This window comes from Pleurodeles waltl, chromosome 3_1 (genome assembly GCF_031143425.1).
Source record: "Pleurodeles waltl isolate 20211129_DDA chromosome 3_1, aPleWal1.hap1.20221129, whole genome shotgun sequence".
In the NCBI taxonomy this organism is placed as follows: Eukaryota; Metazoa; Chordata; class Amphibia; order Caudata; family Salamandridae; genus Pleurodeles; species Pleurodeles waltl.
In genome coordinates this window covers 999,139,633-999,164,015 of record NC_090440.1, presented here as the reverse complement: position 1 = coordinate 999,164,015, position 24,383 = coordinate 999,139,633, and the positions used below count along the sequence as shown (strand labels likewise).

Sequence of the window (24,383 nt, the reverse complement as noted above, 5' to 3'; positions counted from 1 at the left end):
TGCAAAAGCATAGGTTTGAGGAAGAGCTACAAGCAACTGATGTGGACCATACGCAAAAGCGTATCTTCATTCAGCAGGGGACAGGAAAAATAAGCACCCTTCCCCCCATTAGGAGAAAGAGAAGGTTGGAGTTCCAGACGGAACAAGCACCACAACCAAAAGTGGTTAAAAGAATTACACCACCACCCTCTCCTCCGCCCGTGATTAACGTTTCACCAGCACAAACTCCATCTCACTCCCCAGCTCACACCACCATGAGCCAGGGTGACCAAGATCAGGACGCATGGGACCTATACGACGCCCCAGTGTCAGATAACAGCCCGGAGGCCTACCCTACAAAGCCATCTCCACCAGAAGACAGCACCGCGTACTCTCAGGTGGTGGCTAGAGCAGCACAATTTCATAACGTAAGCCTCCACTCAGAACAGGTCGAGGATGATTTCTTGTTCAACACACTCTCCTCCACCCACAGCTCCTACCAAAGCCTGCCTATGCTCCCTGGTATGCTCCGGCACGCAAAAGACATATTTAAGGAGCCGGTCAAAAGTAGGGCAATCACACCACGGGTGGAAAAGAAGTATAAGCCGCCTCCTACGGACCCGGTTTTCATCACTACACAGCTGCCACCAGACTCTGTTGTTGTAGGAGCAGCTAGGAAAAGGGCCAACTCTCACACATCTGGAGATGCACCACCCCCAGATAAAGAAAGCCGCAAGTTCGATGCAGCTGGTAAAAGAGTCGCAGCACAAGCTGCAAACCAGTGGCGCATCGCGAACTCCCAGGCACTACTTGCGCGCTATGACAGAGCCCACTGGGACGAGATGCAACATCTCATTGAACATCTGCCCAAGGACTTCCAAAATAGGGCGAAACAAGTGGTTGAGGAGGGACAGACCATCTCCAACAACCAGATACGTTCCTCCATGGACGCTGCAGATACAGCTGCACGGACAATTAATACATCTGTAACTATCAGACGGCATGCATGGCTCCGAACGTCTGGATTTAAACCAGAGATTCAACAAGCAGTTCTCAATATGCCTTTTAATGAAAAAGAACTGTTCGGTCCAGAAGTGGACACAGCGATTGAGAAACTCAAAAAAGATACGGACACTGCCAAAGCCATGGGCGCACTCTACTCCCCGCAGAGCAGAGGGAATTACAGCACATTCCGTAAAACGCCCTTTCGAGGGGGATTTCGGGGTCAAAGCACACAAGCCAGCACCTCACAAGCAACACCGTCCACTTACCAGGGACAGTATAGAGGAGGTTTTCGGGGACAATATAGAGGAGGGCAATTCCCTAGAAATAGAGGGAGATTTCAAAGCCCCAAAACCCCTACTACTAAACAATGACTCACATGTCACTCACCCCCTCCACACAACACCAGTGGGGGGAAGAATAGGTCATTATTACAAAGCATGGGAGGAAATCACTACAGACACTTGGGTTCTAGCAATTATCCAACATGGTTATTGCATAGAATTTCTACAATTCCCTCCAAACATACCACCAAAAGCACAAAATTTAACAACACACCATTCCAATCTCCTGGAGATAGAAGTGCAGGCACTATTGCAAAAGAATGCAATCGAATTAGTGCCAAACACACAAATAAACACAGGAGTTTACTCACTGTACTTTCTGATACCAAAGAAGGACAAAACGCTGAGACCAATCCTAGACCTCAGAGTAGTGAACACTTTCATCAAATCAGACCACTTCCACATGGTCACACTACAAGAAGTATTGCCATTGCTAAAACTACACGACTACATGGCAACTTTAGACCTCAAGGATGCTTATTTCCATATACCAATACACCCATCTCACAGGAAATACCTAAGGTTCGTATTCAAAGGTATACATTACCAATTCAAGGTACTGCCTTTCGGATTAACAACCGCACCAAGAGTCTTTACCAAATGTCTAGCGGTGGTCGCTGCACACATAAGAAGGCAGCAAATACATGTGTTCCCATATTTGGACGACTGGCTAATCAAGGCCCATTCGTTCATACAGTGCTCAAATCACACAAATCAGATCATACAAACCCTCTTCAAACTCGGGTTCACCGTCAATTTCACAAAATCCAAAATTCTGCCACGCAAGGTACAACAATACCTGGGAGCCATAATAGACACATCAAAGGGAGTAGCCACTCCAAGTCCACAAAGAATTCAAAATTTCAACACCATCATACAACGCATGTATCCAACACAAAAGATACAGGCAAAGATGGTATTACAACTCCTAGGCATGATGTCATCATGCATAGCCATTGTCCCAAACGCAAGACTGCACATGAGGCCCTTACAACAATGCCTAGCATCACAGTGGTCTCAAGCACAGGGTCACCTTCTAGATCTGGTGTTAATAGACCGCCAAACTTACCTCTCGCTTCTATGGTGGAACAACATAAATTTAAACAAGGGGCGGCCTTTCCAAGACCCAGTGCCACAATACGTAATAACAACAGATGCTTCCATGACAGGGTGGGGAGCACACCTCAATCAACACAGCATACAAGGACAATGGAACGTACATCAAACAAAACTGCATATCAATCACCTAGAACTGCTAGCAGTTTTTCAAGCACTAAAAGCTTTCCAACCAATAATAGTTCACAAATACATTCTCGTCAAAACAGACAACATGACAACAATGTATTATCTAAACAAGCAGGGAGGGACGCACTCCACGCAGTTAAGCCTGCTAGCACAAAAAATTTGGCATTGGGCAATTCACAACCAAATTCGCCTAATTGCACAGTTTATACCAGGGATACAAAATCAACTCGCAGACAATCTCTCTCGAGATCACCAACAGGTCCACGAATGGGAAATTCACCCCCAAATTCTGAACACTTATTTCAAACTCTGGGGAACACCTCAGATAGACTTGTTTGCGACAAGGGAGAACGCAAAATGCCAAAACTTCGCATCCAGGTACCCACACAAACAATCCCAAGGCAATGCCCTATGGATGAACTGGTCAGGGATATTTGCTTACGCTTTTCCTCCTCTCCCTCTCCTTCCTTACCTGGTAAACAAACTCAGTCAAAGCAAACTCAAACTCATATTGATAGCACCAACTTGGGCAAGGCAACCCTGGTACACAACGCTGCTAGACCTATCAGTGGTACCCTGCATCAAATTGCCCAACAGGCCAGATCTGTTGACACAGCACAACCAAAAGATCAGACACCCAGATCCAGCATCGCTGAATCTAGCAATCTGGCTCCTGAAATCCTAGAATTCGGGCACTTACAACTTACCCAAGAATGTATGGAAGTCATAAAACAAGCAAGAAGGCCATCCACCAGGCACTGCTATGCAAGTAAATGGAAGAGGTTTGTTTGCTACTGCCATATTAATCAAATACAACCATTACACACAACTCCAGAACATGTAGTGGGTTACTTGCTTCACTTACAAAAATCTAACCTGGCTTTCTCTTCCATTAAAATACACCTTGCAGCAATATCTGCATACCTGCAAACTACCTATTCAACTTCCCTATATAAAATACCAGTCATTAAAGCATTCATGGAGGGCCTTAGGAGAATTATACCACCAAGAACACCACCTGTTCCTTCATGGAACCTAAATGTTGTCCTAACTAGACTTATGGGTCCACCTTTTGAACCCATGCACTCCTGCGACATACAGTTCCTAACCTGGAAGGTGGCATTTCTCATCGCCATTACTTCCCTGAGAAGAGTAAGCGAGATTCAGGCGTTTACTATACAGGAACCTTTTATACAACTACACAAAAATAAAGTCGTCCTAAGGACCAATCCTAAATTTTTGCCAAAGGTTATTTCACCGTTCCATCTAAATCAAACAGTGGAACTTCCAGTGTTCTTTCCACAGCCAGATACCGTAGCTGAAAGGGCACTACATACATTAGATGTCAAAAGAGCATTAATGTATTACATTGACAGAACAAAAAACATCAGAAAGACTAAACAACTCTTTATTGCATTTCAAAAACCTCACGCAGGAAACCCAATTTCAAAACAAGGTATAGCCAGATGGATAGTTAAATGCATCCAAATCTGCTACCTTAAAGCTAAACGACAGCTGCCCATTACACCAAGGGCACACTCAACCAGAAAGAAAGGTGCTACCATGGCCTTTCTAGGAAACATCCCAATGCAAGAAATATGTAAGGCAGCCACATGGTCTACGCCTCACACATTCACCAAGCACTACTGTGTAGACGTGTTATCCGCACAACAAGCCACAGTAGGTCAAGCTGTATTAAGGACATTATTTCAGACTACTTCCACTCCTACAGGCTGATCCACCGCTTTTGGGGAAATAACTGCTTACTAGTCTATTGCAGAACATGCGTATCTACAGCGACAGATGCCATCGAACTGAAAATGTCACTTACCCAGTGTACATCTGTTCGGGGCATCAGTCGCAGTAGATTCGCATGTGCCCACCCGCCTCCCCGGGAGCCTGTAGCAGTTTGGAAGTTACCTTCAATTATTTATATATGTATCATCTCAACCTTAAATAGGTGCATACTTAGTCACTCCATTGCATGGGCACTATTACTACAATTCAACTCCTACCTCACCCTCTGCGGGGAAAAACAATCGAAGATGGAGTCGACGCCCATGCGCAATGGAGACAAAAGGAGGAGTCACTCGGTCCCGTGACTCGAAAGACTTCTTCGAAGAAAAACAACTTGTAACACTCCGGCCCAACACCAGATGGCGAGCTATTGCAGAACATGCGAATCTACTGCGACTGATGCCACGAACAGATGTACACTGGGTAAGTGACATTTTCATTATGGTGGGTATATGTATTCTAGGCAAGTGTCCAAGCCTTGCATTTGAGAACTAATACACTGCTTCTTGGTTCCTGCAACTCTGAGAACCACTATTATGTGTCCCCTTACTCAGATTCGCTGCCACTAGAAGCAAAAGTCTGCTTCAGACATGTTTCATAGACACCTTCCTCTCAGAATTGGCTCAGATGCTATTGGAACATTTAATGTAGTAGAAATTATTCAGCTAATGTGTTACACAAAGGGTCCAGATCCTCCAATTGTACAAACCTTCCTGGTGTATTATTTTACATCTTTCTCTTTATTGTACGTTTACATTTTCCTAGGTGTTCTGGGTCCAGGTTTTGGTTTAGGAACACTTTGGTTTATTTTCTCAAGATATTTGGTTAATTCTTAAGGCTCCATGGGTAGCTTGTCCTATCAGTTTGTGAGCATTCTGAAGGGATCTGCCCCATCAACCGAGGTGGCGAGAGGACTCCTTTGTGACTTGCTGATTTTAGATACAGTATTATGGCCTACATCTATGTGTTTTTTGTCTGAGCTTGATTGTGTAGTGGGGATGAAAGGTCACTTTGAGTACTATTAAAGGTACTAAATCACTCTACATATTTTAAGTGTTTGATGAAACACAGCCAGGAATAGGATTTGATTTTTTTGGGAGTTGTGACTCAGCACAACAAAGGAGAATGTAAGCAACTGATGTGGCACGGTGTTTTTTGTACTTCTTCCCTTCTGCCACTCTCTTCTGGACCAAAATGTGTTTGGCTGGCAACGGGCATTGTGTAAAGAAAGAAATTCCTAATGCTACCTGTTGTGCGAGCCACTTTTCAAAAGTTATGGTGCCTAGACCTAAAACACTGTCAGTCCGGTTTCAGGGAGCTTTGAACTCCCAGTCTGCATTTATGTCCATATGGGTCTGCCTTTCACCTATCCTAAAGGTAGGTTCCAGTAATGGCGGTATCATCTTAATAGCGTCAAGAGTTTTAAGCAAAATGAAAACTAAACTACTCTATGGATCGTTTCTAAATCCATTTGTTTGGTTCATTGGCATCCTCGAATTAGGAACAGTAGCAATATTTTGTGCTCTAAAATGTATCATTAGCAAGTACTAGAATGTTTACTTTGCATATATGCTAAACATCAAGACCTCCTCAGTGGTGTAATTGTACTCTGATAGCTTTCAGAATCGTGTTACTGAGAAGCTTCTCTGCATACGTGTGTCTGAACTTAATGCCTTCAACACTTTAGCTGAGCGAATCAGAATCAGTGATGGTTGTGTGATATGGATGATGTTCTGAGTGAATTTCGATAGATCAAAGAGAAGTTTGCTGCATGTGCACACTCCTGCCATCTAGTGTTGCGTGCATACATTGCACTTAATTTTGATTCACAGTGAAGGTTTCTGTTTTAAGATGACTTGTGATCCTCTAAACCACAGTTACAGGACATTGTCTCCACTTTAGGTTGCTTTTATTTAGTCATTGGGTTCAGATGTACATTGTAGAGCTCTAGGATTGTTGTGCATCAAAACCTAAAACTTACTTCCATAGATATTCTATGACCAACAACTGTGTTGAAACTGGCATTAACCCAAAAACGTTGAAGTAGGTTTATGAAAGGGGCTCATGGGGGGAGGCTTTTGGGGTAATGCTTCTTTTTTTAATTTGCCCAGAATGCAACAGTAAGATCCCCTAGTGTGGCTATCAGAGTACCTGTAACCTGTGTCTTCCAAGTGACCAAGAGGAATTGAATTGTTTGGCATGTCTGGCCTTCTAATTTTGAGCCTATCCAGTAGCAGAGAAAGGCAGTGAGTGCATATTAGAATGCAGCAACAAGATTTGTTTGAACCATTATCCTCACCTTCGTCGAAGTTGGTGCAGAAATTCAGTTGGAGCAGGGTTCCATAGGTGCTCTTTACTATGTATTTCCCAGATGACTCTGACATTACACTTCAAGCATCTTCCTTCTGGGGGTTTGATCTTGAGAGAAGCTTTGGCTCCAAGGTGAGGAATAGCCTTAGGAGAGCCATAGCCAATCCCCAAATGACCTATGAAAAGGCCTTGGCAGTTAATTCACCCCACTGCGCCTGAGCTGTTTCAGCTCCAAAAAGCATTTTCGATGTCAGGAAAGTCTCAAGACGTCAGTCTCTAACATAGATGTTGAGACCCTCTGATTCAACAATATTGAAAGAATAATCTTCTCTCCTTCTTGCTAAGTTAGCCTTTGAAGTTGACTTTGATATCACCATTGGTACAGAATGATACAAAACCTGAAGAACAACAACCCTATTCCATGCAGAGAAAAATACACATAGATCCTGTCAGGCCATATCCTAGCCCAACCACCTTCAACACTTCCATAGGCCACTGACCAGTACAAGAAACAGCACCTTGTCTTTGAGGAAGCCATCACCGAAGAATTTGTGGCATAACCAGTACCAAAGAGAGGTAAACCTAGGGAACCTTCATCACCACCAAAGTCTTTTGCAGAGTTTGTCGCCAGTGCATTCTCTTCACACTTCAGATCAGGATATTACAGGCTTACCCGAGCCATATGAAGAATCCATCTCTACAGAGAACTTTGATGATGATATCAACAGAGAATTTCAATGAGTCTTTAAAGATCAGGGTTGTGATGCTTATAATAGAAAAGAAATATAAGGTAGCCCCAGATGACCCAATTTACATGTGGTGCATGTTCTACCTGATTATCTAGTTGTGCACATTGCAGGCAAAAGAGCTGGGGGATAGGTGACGATCCCTCATCTGCTAAAGGAATTTGAAGAATAGATTCTATGGAAAAAGAGTATCTGACATTTTTGGCATGCAGTGGCTCATAGCAGAATCTGTGAGCTTACAGTCTAGGTATGACCGATATCATTAGGGGGAAATTGGACAACTTGTAAAGCTTTTTGGCATGCAAGTGGAGTGTATGTTTGAAAAAATAAAAAAGGAATACTGACATTGCCAAGACAATTGGAGCCCTATAAATGCAGCCTGTGATGTGGGGTTTTGCAGATAACAGGCAAGAAAGGGGACTTAGTCACCAGCCGCCTCACCAGTGGCCACTGTCCAAATGGAAGCAAACCGTTCAAGAAGGTCAGTAGCCCAAGCAGTATTCTAGAGGAGGTTTTCAGGGCAACAACCACGGCAAGGCCAGATATGCATAAAACAAAACATTGACCGCTGATGCATTCCCCACGACCTCCAAACACCTCTTGGGACTAGTGAGGATATGCTATTCAGAGTGTGAGAAAATAACATCAGAGACCACCACCCACTGTTACTGTTTGGAACTCAATACCACACCACCCAACATTTCACCACGCAGCCACATCCGCAGCAAGGACTGAGTGTGGCTCCTTCAAGTCACAGAACAAGCACTACAGTAAAAAAATATTAATTAAGACCAGTTCTTCCATACCAGTAGAGACAAAGGATATACTTGCTGCACTTCGTAATCCCTAAAAAAGACTGTACACTGTTGACTGAGCATCAACCTTTGGACTCAATCTTTAGATCAGATCAGGACATTTTAAAATAACTCCGGAGAACCCGGGATCTCAAGGATGCCTACTTACACATTCCCATCCACCTGGGACATCACCAGTACCCAAGGTTTGTGATAAGTAGCAAGTTCAAAGTGCTACGTTTGAAGGTCACAAACAGCCCATCAGGTGTTTACAAAATGTATGGCAGTGGTTGCAGCACATCTTCACTGCATTTCAATTTATTGCCTGATAAAGAGCAGCACCCGAACGCAGTCCTGCCTCATAAGTTAGGGTTTTTAGATTTCATGCCAAAACGTCACGCATCTCTCACTGACAAATACATTGGGAGCGGTACTGAATACATAATACCGAATATGGTAGTAGGCAAGGCCTAACCCAGCAACAACAGAGTGACAGTGATGACATTCCAAAGATTGCTTCTCCATTATCAGATACGGCTTTCTGTAACAGTGAGGAAAATCTTGAAAATGATGGTATCTGGTACTGCGATAGTCTAAAATGCTCCATTACACATTTACTCACTACAGACGTGTCTAGGCAGACAGTGATCACAAGCAACTAGATGATGGGAAGGTCTAGTGTTGGTGGAGCCCAGACCTAAGCGCGCAATGCAGTGGTGGAAGTATAAGAGCTTGTAACTGGAGAGGTGGTTTCTCATCCGTCTGCAGCAAGTGCCCATCACCATAAATTTCTCCCATATGAGGTTGGGAGCATACTGGGCCACCTCGCAGTTCAAGGCCAGTGGAACATCAATCTCCTTAAAATTAATGGCAAGACAATACCCTATTGGACAGGCAGCATGCCAACAATTTATTACATTCGAAAGTAAAGGGCATGCGCTCAACTCGCTCATCTAAACAGGCCCAGACGATCTGGAATTGGGCCATTTGCATTCAAGTCTTTCTTCAGGCAGAGCACATTTCCATAAAAGACAGCAGCATTATAGATCTGCTGAGCAGAATGCATCCACACACACATGAGTGGAAATCATCACTTGGGTACTCCAAGTGTACTTCGACTGATGAGGGAAGACCGATGGCTAGCCTGTTTTAGATGTATGCGAACACAAAATGCCAAAGTTTCACCTACAGGGACCAGCACCACAGTCAATGCACTGTGGGTGAATTGGTCAGGGACATTTGCATATGCTTTTTCACCACTACCACTGATATCATATGTAGTGAGGAAAATAAGACCAGCCTCGATGAGGCTCATCCTAATAGTGTCTACCTGGCAAGGCAGCCTTACTACTCAGTACTCTTAGAGACGGTTCTAAATCCACATGAGAAACTACCTCTATACAGTCATACTTACTCAAAACCAAGGTCAGTTAAAACATCCCAAGTCCAGGGTTCCGAATATTTGTGATTTGGCATCTGAAGTCTTAAAGTTGAGGTATCTGCAATTCCAGAAAAGTGCATTAAAAGTTTGAAAGAGCCCTGTAAACCTGTTGTTGGGGCTTGTTACATGGTCATATGTAAGAGGTTTGTCAAGTAATGCCCCATGCTTAGCAGGCAGCCTCCAGAGCCTTGGTACAAGGCATTACTTGTTACTTATTGCACCTAAAAAAGACATGCTTGGCGTACTCTTCAATAAGGGTACATTTAGTTTCCGGGGCAGCTTACATACATACAGAATACACAGCACCAGTCAGTTTTTTATATACCAGTGATAAGAAATTTTATAGAAGGCTTTAAGAGAGTAATTCTCGCAAGAGTGCCACCATCCCCTTTGAGGGATTTGAATATTGTTCTTACCAAACTCATGGGCCTGCTATTTTAAACTTTACACTCTTGCGCACTGCAATAGCTTTCATGAAAGTTTGCCTTCCTCATTGCACTCCCCTACGTCCGAGTTAGTGAGCTCAAAGCTCTTAACAACAGAGGAAGCTTTTATTTTAAAAAACAGGTTATCTTAGAACAACCCCTCCATTTTACTTTATGTAGTCTTCCAGTTTCATATCGAATAAAGACTTTTTCCACCACCTTGAATGGTTGTGGAAATACTTTTCACACTTTAGATGTCTAAGGAGCACTCATTTATTATATTGACAGGACCAACGCTTTCAGGACTAAACAACTCTCTAGCTTTTTGTAAGCTACACTTTGGGAACCCTGTATCCTAGTCAGGCATTGCTTGCTGGGTAGTTAAATGTATCTGTGTGTTGCGCTAAAGCAAAAGGTACACTAAATGCTGTTCTTGGGGCACATTCCACTTGCTGGCCTTTGGCTTTCCTGGACAACATCTCTCTTGTATACACATGTAAGGCTGCATCATTGTCTGCTATTCACGCGTTTACTAAGCTTTATTGTGCGGACATTTGTACCTAATAGGAAGAACAAATCGGAGAGCCTCTTCTTAAAACTTTGTTCCAAGGGGCTCCTGCAGCTGCTCGCAAGCCATCGCTTTAAAGTGCACTGCTTCCCAGTCTATGCAGAGCATGTGATCTACAGTAGCACATGCTGTAACCGGATAACTTTACTTCTATATAACAATCTGTTGCAGCTTCAATCGTAGTGTAGATTCACATGTTCCCTCCCACTTTACCTGATGCGAGCTCATGGAATGACACTTTGATGAGAAAATACTTTTAAAAAAAAAAGGTATTCACTCTACACAAGTAAACATAAGCTATCCTGTTTATCACTACACCTATGAACTCTCATTGATACTGGGAAAAGACAATCTGAGGAGGAATCTATGTCCTGGTGCATTGTAAGCTTCGGAAAGGGGAGTTAGGTATGAACCCACAGCTTGGTATCCTTGCTAAGACACAGGCTTAGAACACAAGAAGAATTTCATGTTATCCGTGAAAATGATCCAGCTGGCTAAAGTTTTCTTCCCTTTTTCAAAGCTTTATAGGTAGTTTAGCGCCTCGATAACTGAGGTACACAAAATGTTTTTGTCTAAGGGCCAGTAAGAGGCGATGATATTTATTTTCTAAAGATGATATCAATCCCCTGTGCTTACCTAATGATAAGAATATCCAATACATGGTGATTAAAAGTAGTCTAATTGGTTGAAAATAGGTAGGTCCAAATATTTGTCTGATTTTATACATTTACAATGTCGCCAGATTTTCATACAGAGGAGCGTTATTAAAATGGTCAATGCAGTCCTACTGTTCTTACAACTTTTTTAATATATAAATAACTTAATTTTTTTCTTGTTTAAGTAATCCCTCAAAACAGTTTTGTAATATATATAAATATATATATCTTCCAACAGGATCACCTTGAACCAACGTTCCCAGTCCAGATAAAAAAAAATCAAGATGTAGCCAAGCATCAGAAGAAGCCTTCTCCTACTTCAACTTCATCAGATTCAATACCAGCATGCACTTTGCTTACTCTTCAGAAGCACTCATCTATAGAAAATAGTCACTCCAACCCCTTTTTGACAAATGCACTTTTAGGAAATAGACAACCAAATGGTGTCATTCACTGTGTAAGTCAGGACCTTCCTTTAGTACTTGCATCTAAATCCGAATGCAACACAAATGAAAACTTGGTGTCTTCTGCCAGTACACATTTGGTGTCTTCTGCCAGCACACACTTTTATTCACCATTAAATCTAACAACATGCACAAAAAAATGTTCTACAAATCCAACTTCAGTTGTGCTTTCTACCTCGTCTGGGGTGCAGAATCGTGGAAAGGAAACCCCTGTTTGCAAGTTAAGTGCTGTAAAGACTCAACATAATCTTCATACAGCAAATACTTTAGTTGACAATTTTAGAGGGATAGATTCTGATATTGCGAGCAGTAAGGACTCTGATGAATCCAATGAAGAGGACAATGATGAGGAGGACGACGATGAGGATTCCGACAATAGTCACTCAGGTATTTATTTATTAATATTGATGTATATTTTTCTAATTTGATATCAAATATGGAAAAGCTCTTAAATCACAGTATGTGTGATATTTTGCTAATGTGCTCCAGGGTTGACAAATACCTTCAAGAAAGATTCTTGGCTTGGGAACACTGTTAGTTTTCTTCCTAAAAGAAGCAGTATTAAAAAATAAAGTGACTGGTTGAGTGAAAGTATATAAATTAAGTATTTCCCCCTCTCAACCCTAACTCCTTTCCCTTCTCCTCACAATTACTTCGGGTTGTTACACACACAGTAGTGTACACCATTCATATTTCTAGCTATGTTTTCTAACTGTACACTTAAACACATCTTGAGGTTGGCCATAGTAATTGTGAAGCAACATATCAAGCTGAAATTTTACTAGTTGAGTTTCAGTAATCCAGATGGTTCAAGGAAAACTCTTCTGTGTGGCTACAGTAAGTGTTAAAGCTTAATTCCTAACCTCAACATCTCTTGAATCACTGAGGGGGTTGGCTGTTTGCATTTCCTGCCCTTGACATTACATGCCTAACCAGTTTGCCTTCTGTTTTACTTTAGCAGAGAAAGATGCCACAGAATGATATAGACGGCTTCAGAATGGTCTCAGCAGTGGTGGTTCGCTAATCTGCTTTAACTATAAATGTTCACAAGAGTGTCATGTGTCCTTAGCAGAAGTCTCTAAAGAAAGCAAACTCAAGTGCCCTACCGTCGACCAATATTTTATTTTTATAATTTTATTTTATTTGAGTTTCAGCCTAAGCATAGCATAGCCACATTTCGTAACAATCTCTTAGCATAACACTTAAACTAAAAATATGTATCCAGCACCCCCACCCTCCCTCTCCATCCAACTCCAGACACAGAACTCACCCGCACGTTGAGAGGTCCCTAAGTACAAAACTCCTGTCGCTCTCATCCTGTCCAGAGGTCTCTCCATTTGCAATGTATTATGATGTGACCCTCTCGTCACCTTAGGAGTCCGTATTCGGCAAGCGGTTATATCTCCAATGAATAATAAGTTATCCACGCGCCCCATATCTTTTTGAACTTCCACGGGCATCCTCTATTTGCATACGCCACTTTTTGCCTCATCATGAACCCTTCCATCCATTTCCTCCACTCATCCACAGACGAGCATGTCTCAGAGCCCCAAAGGCGAGCTATGTACCTTTTGGCTACCATCAGTCCCAATCCACACAGCATGAGCTTTCATCTGGGCAGGTCAACATCGTTGGTTATTCCCAGTAAAGCATATTTGGGGTCCAAGGGAATTTGTGCTAATAGTACTCCCTTCGTCTCTCCCATCACCCTACTCCAGAACTCCTTGATCTTGGGACATTCTCATAAAACGTGGATGAAGGATCCAATATTGCCACAACCTCCAATACAGTTCGGATGTCTCGCCCTTCCCATCATATGTAGTCGCTGTCTATCATAGTATACCCTATGTAAGATTTTAAATGGAATCAGCCTAAGTCGTGATCTAATCGCCACTTCTCTGGGGAACATCAGTGCCGCCTCAGTCTATATCTTCCAGTGTCCCCAGCTCTGCCTCCCATCTACTTTGCAAGGTTATGAGTGTATTTGGCATATTGTTGTTAATAGTTTTAGAAGTTAGGGATGTTGCTTTAGCGGCTAGACCGCCCATTAATAGCCTGCCTTCTAGAGAGGCGCTCTCAGGTATTACCTCTCCCGGGAGACCCTCCGCTCTCCATCCATGTCTCAAGCGTGTATAGTGATAGAGCTGTGTTTTGCTCAGCGCATACTCAGTTTGGAGGGGTGCAAAGGACATAATATCCCCCTCCGCCATTACTTCCTCAACTTTTGAGATACCAATTCGGTCCCAGCACTCGAAACCCTTTAGCTTCCTGATTTCTCGCAACCAGCTCCACTCCCAAAGAGGGGTCTCTTTGGTGGGACGTCTATGCCACCCCATCATCTTAGTAGCTCTTATCCAAGCCTTCAAGGCCACCTGTGTGGCAGGCAAAAGATGTCTATTTCCACTACCATCGACCAATGTTAATCACTTTTTCCTCCTTTTAACTGCATGGGTCTTTAATGATGGGGGGATTGAAATGCTTGTAAACAACACAAAATAACGTAGTTTCTTAATAATTTACATTTATGTATTGACAACACACATGGCAACTGTGGAAGTAAATCAATCAAGTCGTCTTAATATTTTGTTTGGAAGAAGAATAAACTGCTCCAGCCCACACTTTACTCATTATTTGCCGTGTCTTGCTAGATTTGACATCCTTTGGAAGAGAGGTATACCACTTGAAGTGTCAAGCAGAGTTCTCTCTTTCCCAGCATCCAAAGACATAGTTACCAATGCCAGCAGAGAGCCAGACAAGTCTTAGGGAGTGGAAGTGAAGCATCATAATGTTAGCGATGGTAAAGTGTCATGAATGGGACTACCAACCCTAGATGGTTGGTGAGCCAGTACTAGGCATAGAAACCTACCCAAACCAATATAGCAACTGTCATGCTGTCTTCACTCTAAAGGTTACTGTTCCAGATCATCGAGGGCAAGGACAGTAGAGAAGGATGGATAAACAACCTCAACATTATCTGGCAACATTAATAGTTGGTGGGTGTGTTTTCAACCTTCGTTCAGTTTGTCACTTGGACCGCAACACCAGCTCTTTCCATTTGTCTTACTATATGCCAGCCATATCTTCTCGCTGACATTTGATTTGGATGGATAATTTACCTTTAGATTAATCAACTCTTGAATCCTTCTAGGCGCCATAAGAGGAGTTGGAAACTTTGCAGTAGATCTTCTACATATGAGTAGGTGCTACCTGGATCTTGGAAACCATTCAAGACATGAGGTTAAAGATTCACACAAGGTTCCACCACAGCTCACCTTTGGCAGTTGCTTTTTTTCCTTACCCTTTGACACGAGGTTGGTCTACTCCGAAAGTTTTTTTTTTTTTTTAATATATATTTTTGCTCTGCTAGATAGGGAAAATGTCTTCTCTAAATTTGAGTGACTTTCAGTGGTGTCTCTGTTATTGTTGGTCGAAGTAGCTGCCCTCGGACCTACACAACATCAGCTTGTGGTGACTGGCCCAAGAATGACTCCAGGTCATGTGAGAAATGCAGCTGCATGCATGCCAGTTAAGGGGCACAATGCTAAACATTTCATGGCACGAGTCTAGGAGGAACACCAAGTTGAGTGATATTCCGCTTCAGCTCCACCTCCTGATCTGGCTTGTCTTTGACAAGCAAATCCTCAAAGTGAGCCCCTTCCAGGTATAATGAGAAGTTTTCTAAGTGTGTGCAAAAGACACAGGAAGCAACCATTGCCTCCTGAACGTCATTCCTTCGCCAGGAGTAGATCTTGTACTCAGTGGCTTCAATCCCTAACTCAAGCTTCTACATAAACTTTGGAGCCAGATTTTGGTTTACTAGTGTAGGATGTGGTGCCAGTTCCAGACATGGAGCCTTCTGATCCACTTCTAACTTATCCAGCCCCTGACACTGAGCTTGTGCAGATCTATGCCTTCACCCAGGTAATGCTACCTGCTTTCAAAATAACTCCACCTAGTTCGCTCTAGAATCGTTTGGGATCCAATGGAGAGTTCAGAGTGATGGCTTCAGTTTGGGTGCCAGGCAACCCCTTTGGACCTACCCACGGCCCTCACTGTTCCAGTGCCATCCAAACTTATCCCAAAGCCTTGATGATTGCAGTGCTGTCTTTGGATCCATTGCACACTCTGACAAACTTCTTGAGCGATAAGGCCATCTTGAACAGGTGCAGATGCACGGTACTGCAGTTACTGGAGGAGGTTCTTTACAGCAAATGTTTTAGAAGGTTTAAGGATCTTACTAAAATTCTGAACCTCATTTATTACTACAATGATGAAAGCAGTGAGACTGAGCCATCTTACGTACCACTGCACAGATGCTGGCAATTACCGGTCTCTACAGAATGCTGGGTTGCTGGACACCTCTCCAAAGGTGACATGACGTACCTTATGAAGTCTCCCTCTGAGGAAGTTGTTTCATTCATGTCAGTTGTGCACAAGGCAGCAAAGCTCTTGAGCTACTACTGCTTGTGAAAGAAACAAGTCCACAAGATTTCACAGCCTCCTTCTGGAATCCCTTCAGTGAGATTTGGAAGAACAACATCTTAGTGGCATAAGAGAAGCTAAATTCTGCCTTATTGTGAGCTGCCATGTCGCTCCGCACCATTGCGCGGCACCTGAAAACCCAGAATTTGCGATTGCTCACACCTCCTCCATCAGCCTTAAGGTTCAGACATTCTCTTCTTCCAAGCAGAACAATGACCTGTTCCCCACTTTACTTCACTACAGGTAATTGAAACAAATTGAGGCCGTCAGGAAGAATGTTTTTTCTTTATGAAGGATTGCCCTTGACTCCACAAATGTGACTTGCCTCCTAGTTTGCTATTCTCATGCCTTGGAGTAAATAGCGCAGTTGATCATACAGTGTGTTCCTGATAATCTTCCTGGCCATTTTGCTGGCGTTGTTTGAGATGGGCAAGATGAAGCAAAACAGATCCTACGCTCTAGTTTGGACACAGTGGATTCAATGGCGCAGTCCAGTGGCTCCTCAATAGCCATTAACTGCCACCCACATTTGTGGATGTATTCTACCAGATTCTCAGGTGATGTCCAAATGATTCTTATGCGCATGCCCTTCGATGGTGTGCACCCTTATGGCAACAAAGCTGATTCTGTTCTGGAACTATTTCAACAGGGGATGGGCTATAGCCTGGTCTGCACACTGCCGTTCCCCAACATGCCACTTCTTCAGAACCTCCAAGTTGAGGGAATATTCCCTCTGTGTGCCCTTTTGTTGGCATCAGTCCTCCCAGTCTGTACAGTACCTCAACAAGCTCTTTCAGAGCTACAGAAACATGGCGGTTCATAAAGTCTTTGTGAACAGCACCAACAGTTTCCTTCATCCCCAGCCCCACCAGCAAAATCAATTTAGTTTGACTTTGATGGCATGTGTGTGACTGTGGGAAGATGGGTGTATTATCAGTTTCGATGCTGACAGTCCATCACATCGGACCTAGAGGTCCTGCAGATTATCCAGCAAGACAACTCCCTTCCATTCCAGGACTTGCCCCCATTAATCCTTCCGTCAACTTGGATAACCATGCCCACATTTTGTAGGAATCAATTCTAGCTCTTCTGGGTAAAGGGGCCTTGAAGTTGATTCAAGAGAACAAGCTGGGACGATTGCAGACTTTCTTGGTCCTATCTACATCTTTGCATAATGAATGCATACTTCCACAGTGACAAGTTCAAAATGCTGTCTCTTGTGCATATTCTCTTAGCTCTGGAACTGGCAAACTGTGGTACACTTCCACTTTCAGGAAGTGTATTTTTACATGCTGATCCTACAGTTGCACAGGAGGTACCTCCTCTTTGTTGTGGGTTCCATTCATTATGAGTTTGCAATCCTACCATTTGGGTTAACACGCTGTGTGGCAGATGAGTGCACTTAAGTAGTGTTTGAGTTTCCTGTGTGCCCAGCACTTGTGGTCAATATCTGGATTCCTCAAAAGTGGCTCAAGACCTTCACTGAATGCCTGTGCTGGGTTACATCACCTGAGGGCACCTGTTTAAGTGGTGTTTATGTTTCCTGTGGGCCCAGCACTTGTGGTCAACATCCGGATTCCTCAAAAGTGGCTCTAGACCTGCACTGCATGCTTTTGCTGGGTTACATCACCTGGGGGCACCTGTTTTACCCTCAGGCAGTGAAGTGCGCGTTAGTAACAGATGCCTGCGCCCTTGATTGGGGCGGTGATCCTATAGGTTTTGGAGATCAGAATCCTTCGGCTTCCCTTGGAGTGAAGGACTCATATTAATGTGCTCAAGCTGTGTACACTCCATATCGCTCTCAAAACATTCTTGCCTGCCTTCAGCTTCAGGTCCTAATGGACAACATGACTGGAATGTGGTACACCAACAAACAGGACAGTATGGGCTCACTTCTCCTATGTAGTGAGGCTCTGAGGCTGTGGTCCTAAGTGCAGTCTCATGATGTTTGTCTAGTCATGAATCATCTGGTGGGTTTTTTGAACGTGGGCGGAGTGAACCTCTCATTCAGCACTAACTATTATCAATATTTTTTTTAATTTGCATTTTAACAGTAACTCACTCAAGACATACCAACATCACATTTCCATTTTCTTACACAAGCACAGTTCCTGCAAACAACGAAACGTTGAACATAGCATCCTAGTTAGTATAGCATCACAATCATATTCCTGAATTTCACCTCCCTATTAGGATACATATACTTTTTTTTTTTAACAATATTTTATTATCATACTTTGATAATACAATTTTAACTTGTACATTAAACAGCATCAATCAATTCCAGTAGACATTATACTGTTCTGATTCGTAGACAGTGTCTGCTCGAGCGTGTTAATAGTCTATGTAACTTCTTAACAGATATTCTACAGAACTATTTACATGATGGTGGTTAACTTGAGGTGAGTATCAGTAGTGGGGTGAAAAAGAAACTAGTCATCTGGGGTTGCAGTTCTCTTACAATGTTCTCACTTTAATTTGAGTCTGCTCGGGGGTTATTTTAGTCAAGTGGGTGGGTGCTTGGTGTGATTCTTGGTCAAGCTTGTCCAGTGTCTACTACATCCAGGTAGGTGCTGCCTTCCTCACCTACTGTTTACTTATAATTGAAGTCCCTCGTACTTTCCCTCCGGGCATTAGCGTTGCGTTTAAGTGTACCTGTCAACTTTACTATTCCTAGCTGGTAGGTGTCCTGGCTAATCCCGGTGTATTTCCTCATCACTATCTCGAGATTCCCATCTTTCTAAAATTCCTTCCCATAAGGGGGCGATGGGTTTCTGGCACAGTCCTTTCATTTCTTCGCGCCCCAGGACCTGAAGTTCTGCTCTAGCCCATTTCGTAACTTCGCGACGCCACACCTCCAGTGGGGGGCATCCAGGAGCTTTCCAGTTTAGTGCTGTTTGTCTCCTATAGAGTGCTAATGCCAAATCCAGAAACCGGGTAGTTACAGTGCCCGCCACTAGCCCTGAGCGAAGACTCAGCAAGCACAGTGATGGGGTCTGTGCCAGTTTGACACCCAGTGGTCGCTCCAGTCCGCGCAGGACCTCCTCCCAGGACCACCGGATGCCCGGGCAGTGCCACAGCATATGGTCCAAGTCTGCATCCAGCTCATTGCATCTGGGACATGTTCTGGAGTCACCCCCATATATGATGTTTAGTCTATGCGGCGTGAGATACGTTCTGTGCAAATAGTTAAATTGTATGTATCTCAATTGTGTGTTCCTGGATACTGTCCTAGGGCATGCCATGACTTTCTTCCACTCCGCCTCTGTCAGGGTACTATCTAGTGTCTTTTCCCATCTCTCTCGTAGCGTCTGGAGGGGGGTCAGTGTGCTCTCGTTTTGGGCCCTGTACAGCTTAGCGACCAGGTGGGTATCCTCGCCCATGGTCAGGAGGATATGCAGAATATTATGTGTCTTTGGTTCTGCATTAATCGTTGCCCAGTGTGTTTTAATACGGTGAGTCAGGTGCTGGTAAGTTAAGAACTGCCCAGTCGGTACTTTATTCCTTTCAACTAAGTCTGTGAATGATCTTAATACTCTGCCCTGAAAGAAATCACCGAGAGTCTTCACCCCTTTACTCGCCCAGATCCCTAGGCCACTGCTAGTCTTTGACCCGTCTGATGGGTGAAATACCAGCCACTCTAATGGAAGAGCCGGGGAATATGCTGTCCCTATTCCCACTCGACGTGAGCATCGCTTCCAGCAATCTAATGCAATTTTCAGTAGCGTACTCTCTACCTTGCGTGTTCCTGCCCGGGTGAGCATGAGTGTGAGTATCCAGTTTCAGTCTCCCTCCCCACTAGCAGGGAGTCTATCCATGCAGCCTCCCCCTGCAAAACATCTAGCAACCCACTGTAACTGACAGGCCAAGTAATAGGATTTGAAATCTGGAACACTGAGGCCTCCCATGATCGCTGGCCTACAGAGGACAGGAAGCGAGGCACGCCTGCGGCCTCCGTCCCATAAAAGATCTCTGAGTAGGGTGTTTAACTCGTGGAACCATGTCGAGGGCACCGCTACTGGTAAGTTGGTAAAGAAATAAAGGAGGTGTGGGAGCATTATCATCTTTGACAGGGATATCCTAGCCGAGATGTTCTGTTTTAGGGATCTCCAAAAACCCACCGAAGAGCGGAGCGCTCGGAGTGCCTTACCTATATTACCCTCGCGTAAGTCTCTTAGGTCATGGAACACCTGAATGCCCAGATATTTAAAGGTGTGCGGAGCCCACACGACAGCCACAGGGCATGTCAATGGGCGCGTTCCGCCCGCGTCCAGTGGGAAGACAAATGTCTTACTTCTGTTTAATCGGAGCCCCGAAAGGGTTTCCGAAATTGTCCAAGGCCTCCAATGCCCAGGGTAGGCCTGTCTTACCATCCCTCAAATATATTAGGATGTCATCTGCGTAGAGCGAGATGATATTTTCAGTCTGTCCCAACACTATTCCTCTGCTCAATCCGGCAGATCGGATCTGGGCGGCCAGGGGCTCAATAGCCAGGGCAAATAATAGTGGGGACAATGGACATCCTTGTCTAGTGCCCCTGTAGATTGGGTATGTCTCTGAGACCGACTTTCCGGTCTTCACTCTTGCTAGGGGGGATGCATATAACAGATCCACCCAGCGTACCCAGTTTGCTCCCAGCCCCATTCGGAGCATCACTGTGCGCAGAAAGTCCCATCTTAGGGAGTCAAATGCCTTCTCGAAGTCTATTGCCAGGAGGGTTGCCCCTGGGGGTTTCTCAGTGTGTGGCATGTGCAAGATGGAGAACAGGCGTCTCAGATTCAAGGATGTGTTCCGTGCCGGGATAAACCCGTTTTGATCTTGGTATATCAAATTAGGGATATGATGAAGGATCCGATTGGCCATAAGTTTACTGAGAATTTTAAAGTCACAGTTAAGCATTGACAATGGGTGGAAGTCGGTCACCGAGAACTTACCTTTGTCCCGCTTGGGCAGGGGGACTACCCGGGCCTCCCTCATTGAGCCGGGGAGCATACCCTGTTGAAATGCCTCTGTGAATATTTCTACTAGTCTGGGAGCTAGCAGTTTCAAGTACTTTTTGTAGAAGTCTATCGGTAGACCATCGGTACCTGGGGTTTTCCCGGCCGCTAATTGCGTTATGGCTTCCTGCACCTCTTCTAGTGACACCGGGCCCCCCAGGACATCCCTGTCGCTATCTGTCAGTGTGGGTGATGGTAATGGGTGTATATATGCCTAGACCTGCTCTAACTCAATCGGATCTGGTTGCCTGTATAGAAAAGTATAGTACTCTAGGAAGGCCCCATTAACTTCTTTAGGTGTATGGTGAAGCTTCCCCTTCATGTCACACACATATACTATAGGCGCACCTTCGCCTCCAGGCCTCACCAGCCAAGCCAGCATTTTCCCAGATCTACCCTCTTCTGCTTGCACTGAGGCCCAATATCTTTGCGCGCTATGTAATCTCAACTGTTCCTCAATTCGGGAATGCGAATACCTTGCCTCCTTTAATCTGTCACTTCCTGTTCCTGTACCATTACCATTCCTTTCTTCTTCATGGATGGTCTTTTCTAACTCAACCAGTTCCCTTTTTTAGTGTGCGTTGGATTCCAGCCGTCTGACTCATGCAATGGCCTCTCAATTCCACTTTAAGGGTTTCCCATTCTATGCCCCTAGATGCTAGATGACGCTGAACCAGTGTTAAAAGTGACATGTTCTGTGAGATGGGAGCGGAGTGACTCTCAGTATGCTTGGTCCTTTAAGGTAGCTGGTCGTAGTCTCCATAACGGGAGGGGGGGCCTGTCCTCTATTACTCGTATGGAAGGCAACTAAGGGTTATGATCGGACAGGGTGCGCCCTAAGTACTTCGTGTGAGTTACATTTTGTGCGGCTTGTGCAGAGCATAGAATCCTGTCTATCCTAGTGTGTAGTCGGTGCAGGCTAGAGTAGTATGAATAGTCCCTGTCTGCCGGATGTTGAGCGCGCCAGGCATCTGTCAGTCCCCAGCTCAGCATCCATTCTTGGGAATAGTTGCCTATTTAATGTGTTATCGCCCCCTTAAGTGGCGGGGTGGAGCGGTCCATGTCCACGTCCACTACACTATTAAAATCTCCTCCGATGAATAACTCCTCCCCACTCCTAAGTGTGAGATGACCAGACAGTTGCTGTAAAAAGGGGATTTGGTCCTGATTAGGGGCGTATATACTACATAGGGTGGTTGGGACTCCATGGAGGAGGCCCCCCACTATCACAAATCTGCCCTCATGGTCAATATTGGTGGACTTAACCTCAAAAGGAACCCCCGCCCTTATCCACACTAGTGCTCCCCTGGCATAGGCTGAATATTTGGTAGCGAAGACCTGACCCCTCAGTTTGTCTATTTCAGTAGCAGTAAGATGGGTTTCTTGCAATAGGCCGACATGCACCCCCCTCCGTTTCAAATACGAGACCACACGATGCCTCTTAGAGGGTGAACCCAGTCCCCTAACGTTCCAAGTCAGGAATGAATAGTTAGCCATTTCGGGGTGTGGTAAACCGTCTGATTCTCCCCTTCCCTCCAATGTCTGAGTTCCTCAACCATCTCGTTGAGCTTAATGTGGGTAATTCGTAACCCCAGTGACACCATCAAAAACCTTAGTTGTATACCCCAACGCCCAAACCCTGGGGCACCTCTCAAACTACAGGTTGCCTAGCAAACATTGCAACAGTGCAGTAATAACAAGTCAGTTTGAGTTCTCGCCATTCCAATTGAATGGCCGAGAAATCGGTTGAGGGTGTGGCTGCGAGGTCGTCGAGGCCTCTTCAACCATGCTTCCTTCTCCTCCGGGGTCAGCCGGGAGGATACCTAGACCAGTTCATCCGATGTTTGGGGAGTCACTCTAGGGGCATCTCCGGCATAGCTGGAGCCCCCCTCTGAAGAGACAGACGCTCCGTCCGAGTCTTTTGCACTATTGTCCAGCGAGGGTGCGCTCCAACACACGGAGGCCGCCGCGTGTAGGGCCTCCTTTTTTGCTAACTTTTTGGGCCCTGGTTGGCCCCGTGGGTGGCCAGTCTCTGTTGCGCTGTCTCTTCCTTCCTCTGTGGTACGTGCGGGCGGCCCGACCATTCTGGCCGTGGCGGTCTTTCGCTAGGCCCTTCGATTCCGGCCATTCCCATGCTTCTTCTGGCAATTGTAGGAACACCTTTTTTCCGTCCAGGATCACTTGTAATTTGGCCGGGAAGAGGAGTGAGTATTGGATTCCTGCTTCGCGGAGGGTTTTCTTCACATTTAAGAATGAAGCACGTTTCAGCTGGACTTCTAAGGTGAAATCGGGGAATAGCGTCACCGCTCCATTTTCCACCTCAAAGGGTCCAGCTTCTCTGGCTCTCCGGAGCAGACAGTCCCGGTCTCTATAATGCATTAACTTTGCTACCACCACTCGTGGTGGTCTCCCCGGTACCAGAGGTCTCGAGGGGACTCGGTGTGCTCTCTCCAGGGAAAAAAAGGCCGTAAGGTGGTCCGGTGCCACAACTGTGCGTAGCCATCCTTCAAGGAATTCTACCATGTCGGAACCCTCTGCGCCCTCCGGGAGTCCCACCACTTGGATGTTGTTCCTGCGATTCCTACCTTCTGCATCTTCCACGCGGCGTTCTAGGTGGTGTATATGGTCTGTCAGATGCAGGACTGAAGCTGTAAGTTTTTCGTGCTTTGGAGTGAGTTCTAATATTGTTGCTTCTGTTACTTTCACTCTGTCTGCCAACTTGTGATGGTCTGCCCTCAGTAACCCCATGTCAGAGTCACCGGATCCTCGGGGTCTGCGCACGTTCCCAACACGTCCACCACTGAATAGCTCCAAGACTCTTATAGATAAATCAGAGAGGCTAAGAGAGTTCAAGAGGGGAAGAGGGGATTAGGAAGGAGACCTGTAATAAGAAAAAGGTTAAAACACACAATATGAAAATTACATCTCATTAAATCAATACTAGACTATGACTCTAAGCCTAGTCATTCTGAAAACATGAACAACCTAAAAATTAGGCTTAATATGACAAAGTTTCAAGATGGGCGGATACCTGTAAGGGAATCAAGATGGATTAAATGAAACTTTCAAATTCAAGTACTTTCCTTTACATGAGAATCAGGAAAACATTCTACATAAGTTCTAAACCAGTCAT

The 24,383-nt window shown here is 44.7% G+C and overlaps 1 protein-coding gene across 13 annotated transcripts in view; it reads left to right on the top strand.

Moving 5' to 3' along the window:
• The window catches only part of BAZ2B (bromodomain adjacent to zinc finger domain 2B), a 1,256,112-nt gene that overhangs the window by 537,139 nt on the left and 694,590 nt on the right, over nt 1-24,383 (top strand). For all 13 annotated transcript variants that reach the window (XM_069224189.1, XM_069224194.1, XM_069224193.1 and 10 more), the window contains one exon: nt 11,546-12,158. In XM_069224189.1, coding sequence (XP_069080290.1) covers nt 11,546-12,158 — 613 coding nt within the window. The remainder of the gene's footprint in view (nt 1-11,545; nt 12,159-24,383) is intronic.